The 3,130-nt window shown below is 48.6% G+C and overlaps 1 protein-coding gene across 1 annotated transcript in view; it reads right to left on the reverse strand.

Moving 5' to 3' along the window:
- Positions 1–1,459: 1,459 nt before the first annotated feature.
- LOC122378494 (COPII coat assembly protein sec16-like) overlaps positions 1,460–3,130 on the reverse strand; it is a 2,233-nt gene continuing 562 nt past the window's right edge. The window contains exon 1 of the mRNA XM_043359605.1: positions 1,460–3,130. This exon is cut by the window's right edge and continues 562 nt beyond it. Coding sequence (XP_043215540.1) covers positions 1,686–3,130 — 1,445 coding nt within the window. The 3' untranslated portion in view covers positions 1,460–1,685.

Here is a 3,130-nt window from a genome sequence, read left to right on the forward strand (position 1 = left end):
ATAAATATGGCAGTAAGAAGCCTGATAAGGGTAAGATGTCGCCGGCTGAAGCGGCATCGGCCGACGTGGGAAACGCGGCAATCACAATTTGGTGTTTACACACTCATAACTCAAGTTGTTACCCGCCGATTTTCAAAATTCTTTGACCATATGATTGCTTGTACATTTCTCAGCCTTGTCACCGAATTTGACGCGAATCTAATATAATCAGCGGTAAGGAGCGCGATGTAAAGACGGAACCGTCCCGCCCCGGCAAAGTCTACAATTCAGGCGGCGCGTAACGGCTAGCGCCGGCCGCCGCGCCGCCGCGCCGCCGCGGCGGCAGGATGTTTGACTTTACACCGCTATTACTAGAAAAGTTGTGAACCGATTTTCTTACTTCTTGCACGAGAAGATCTGCAATTCAATTCTGGACAGGTAGCCGAAATTTCACATTGATATTATGCTTGCGGCGCGAGTTATTGGCGAAAAACAGGAGGGGTGGGCGAAATCCGCCCCCCCCCCCTTCCACTGCGCGTGTTAACAGTTATTTTGTTGATTTTTGGCATGCGTTAAGGCAGTAAGGTGTTCTCTGAGATAAACTCTTTTTTTGTGTGTAATATTTGCAAAATTTCACCTGATGCAAAAAATAACGTACCTATTTATGGCTTTATATGAAACTTAATCCTTAATTTACATCTGCCGTAACAACGTAGTCATTGATAATAATTTATTGATGTCTTTTTAGTATGAATAATGCAGTTCTCGGCTGCCGCAACTTGTTCAGACATTCTGTTTATACAATTTTTCTTCGGATCTTCCAATAGACACTTGTACGGACAATGTCCGTAGTGTTCGTAGAGGTGTGCCAATGCCCAAAATGCCCTCCTACGTCCGTCACTGTGACAGTCGCTATGGTAACCTGAACTGGTCTTCAATATTTCGGTGCATTCATAGACATTACTAGGGTTACCCGCGTGCTCCGCAACGCGAAGGGGGGATTTTTTGACCCGTGGGTATTGGGTTGGTCTGTGTCGATTTGGTTGGTAGATATCCATTTCGTTCGATTGCTTTTTGACGGCCAAGCATTTTGTAAGAAACAAAAAGATACATCGCATCGAGGTGCCCGTGTCGTATTATCATGCGTTCTACTTTAGAATGATTCGAAAACTGGCGTGAAGTCTTTTGAGGGCCATCGATGAATTTCGCTAAAAATGACGATGCAATGGTTTGGAAAATTTACGTTTTTAAGAATACTGTTGCTCATCATGCAAAAATGAAGACTTAGCCTTGGTCAGAATTGAATGCTCTTTCCAACGGTGCCATTTTTGATTGCCAGATACATCAGATCATGGAGCAAAGCCATTTTGATGAACAAAGTGACACAAAATTGACAAACACCATTTTCTCCCGTGATTTGTACCACCTTGATTTGGATCAATCAGCTTTTCACAATTTTTATACGATAGGCGGTACAATGTTTATTTTCAATAGGTACCCCACAAACATGCTCCATTATACAAAAGTACGACAACAAAATCAACTGCATAAAGTTATTCAATGAAAGATCTAGCAGTTTTAATGCACACTTACGACAGCAAAGGTAGCTGAACTTGAAATGCACCAACGACGCTGGCTGTCACTCACAATTATCAAGTCGCATAGCTTTGCATACTCGCACAAAATGAGGTTTGATATTACATTATTTAATAAACCGGATTATGGGCGATTAGCGATGTAGATATCTTTTCGACAGAGCTATCCGTAATTATTTCAGCATCCTGTCTAGCTGTCGCCTCCTCTTCGGGATAGTCTTTTGGGTAATCTTCGTTATAGTCTGAGTCAATTGTAGTGAGGGTATCCTCAGATAGGAGCACATTCCCTGCGGCGATTTGATCTGGATCTCGTAGAGTGTCCTCCACAGCCGCGGGGTTTTCCTCCGCAGCCGCGGGGTTTTCCTCCGCAGCCGCGGGGTTTTCCTCCGCAGCCGCGGGGTTTTCCTCCGCAAGCCGCTCCTCCCCAGTTGGGCGCTCATCAAACGGGGCACCGTCGTCCACGGGATCGGACGCTGCAGTCACGGGCTCTTCTTCAGGCTCTTCCTCAGCGTGCGCCTCAATGGCTGGGAGGTCTTCGAGCGTGTGTAATCCTGCGTCATCCACGTCCTGGAAAAATACATTTTCAGAATTGACTACGTCATCAACAGCACCTATATGCTCGCTGCTGCCAGCTGATGGACGTGCGTCTGGATCAGCAATGTCCTCAGCATATACATCTTCATTGTCTTCCTTAATTACAAGTTCTGTTTCATATTCAGCCTTTTCTCCCTCAGCTGATGTTTTGTGTTCATTGTAAATGTCTGCGGCATAAATTTTATCACCGGAGACCTCAGCTCCAGATGCCCCATCAATTGGAAAACTTACAAACAATCCATCGGCAGTCGTGTCATCCGAAGAACCGTCGTCTACAAAAGACCCAGCGTCCGACGCAAAATTTCCATCTTCACGGTCATCTACAGGAGCGGCGTAGTCGGAGGAGCCGGGGGCAGCATTTTCTTCAGTAGGAACATCAAATATAAGGAGCTTTTCGGAAGGGCCCGATATAGGTGAAATAGGATGTTCGGTGTTTTCATGGATTTCGTAACCAAGCCCAGCCGCACTTGCACTGTCGGCAGACGCCTCCAAAATGACAGGGGTAGCAGTCACTTCCACAGTGGTAGCCGGGTCAGCGGCAGCGCCATCGGACGCACGCAGCTGGTCGTCAGCAGTGGAGATGTGCTCGGCAGCGGGCTCCCGGGCGCTGGAGATGGGCTCGGCAGCGGGCTCCCGGGCGGTGGAGATGTGCTTGGCGTCCCAAGCAGCCGGCGTGCCCTCAGCAGCAGTGACGTCCGTGGCGGCGGCAGGGCCCACCTCGACGTACGCCGCAATGGCTTCGTCTGGTGATTGTTCAGCTGCAGTGGCTTCGTCTGCTACTGGCGTCTCTTCGAGATCAGAGGTAACCTCATTGTCAGACAGCGCATCAGAATAAATCCCTTCGGCAGCAGCTCCTGCATCGTGAGGGCCATCAGCAGCAGTGTCCACCGTCTGACCGGGACCGGGCAGCAGCTCCTCCTCCTCCAACTGGTGTCCAGCCTCCTCCAACTGGTGTCCCTCCT

Source organism: Amphibalanus amphitrite, unplaced genomic scaffold (assembly GCF_019059575.1).
Source record: "Amphibalanus amphitrite isolate SeventyFive unplaced genomic scaffold, NRLGWU_Aamphi_draft 000060F_arrow, whole genome shotgun sequence".
In the NCBI taxonomy this organism is placed as follows: Eukaryota; Metazoa; Arthropoda; class Thecostraca; order Balanomorpha; family Balanidae; genus Amphibalanus; species Amphibalanus amphitrite.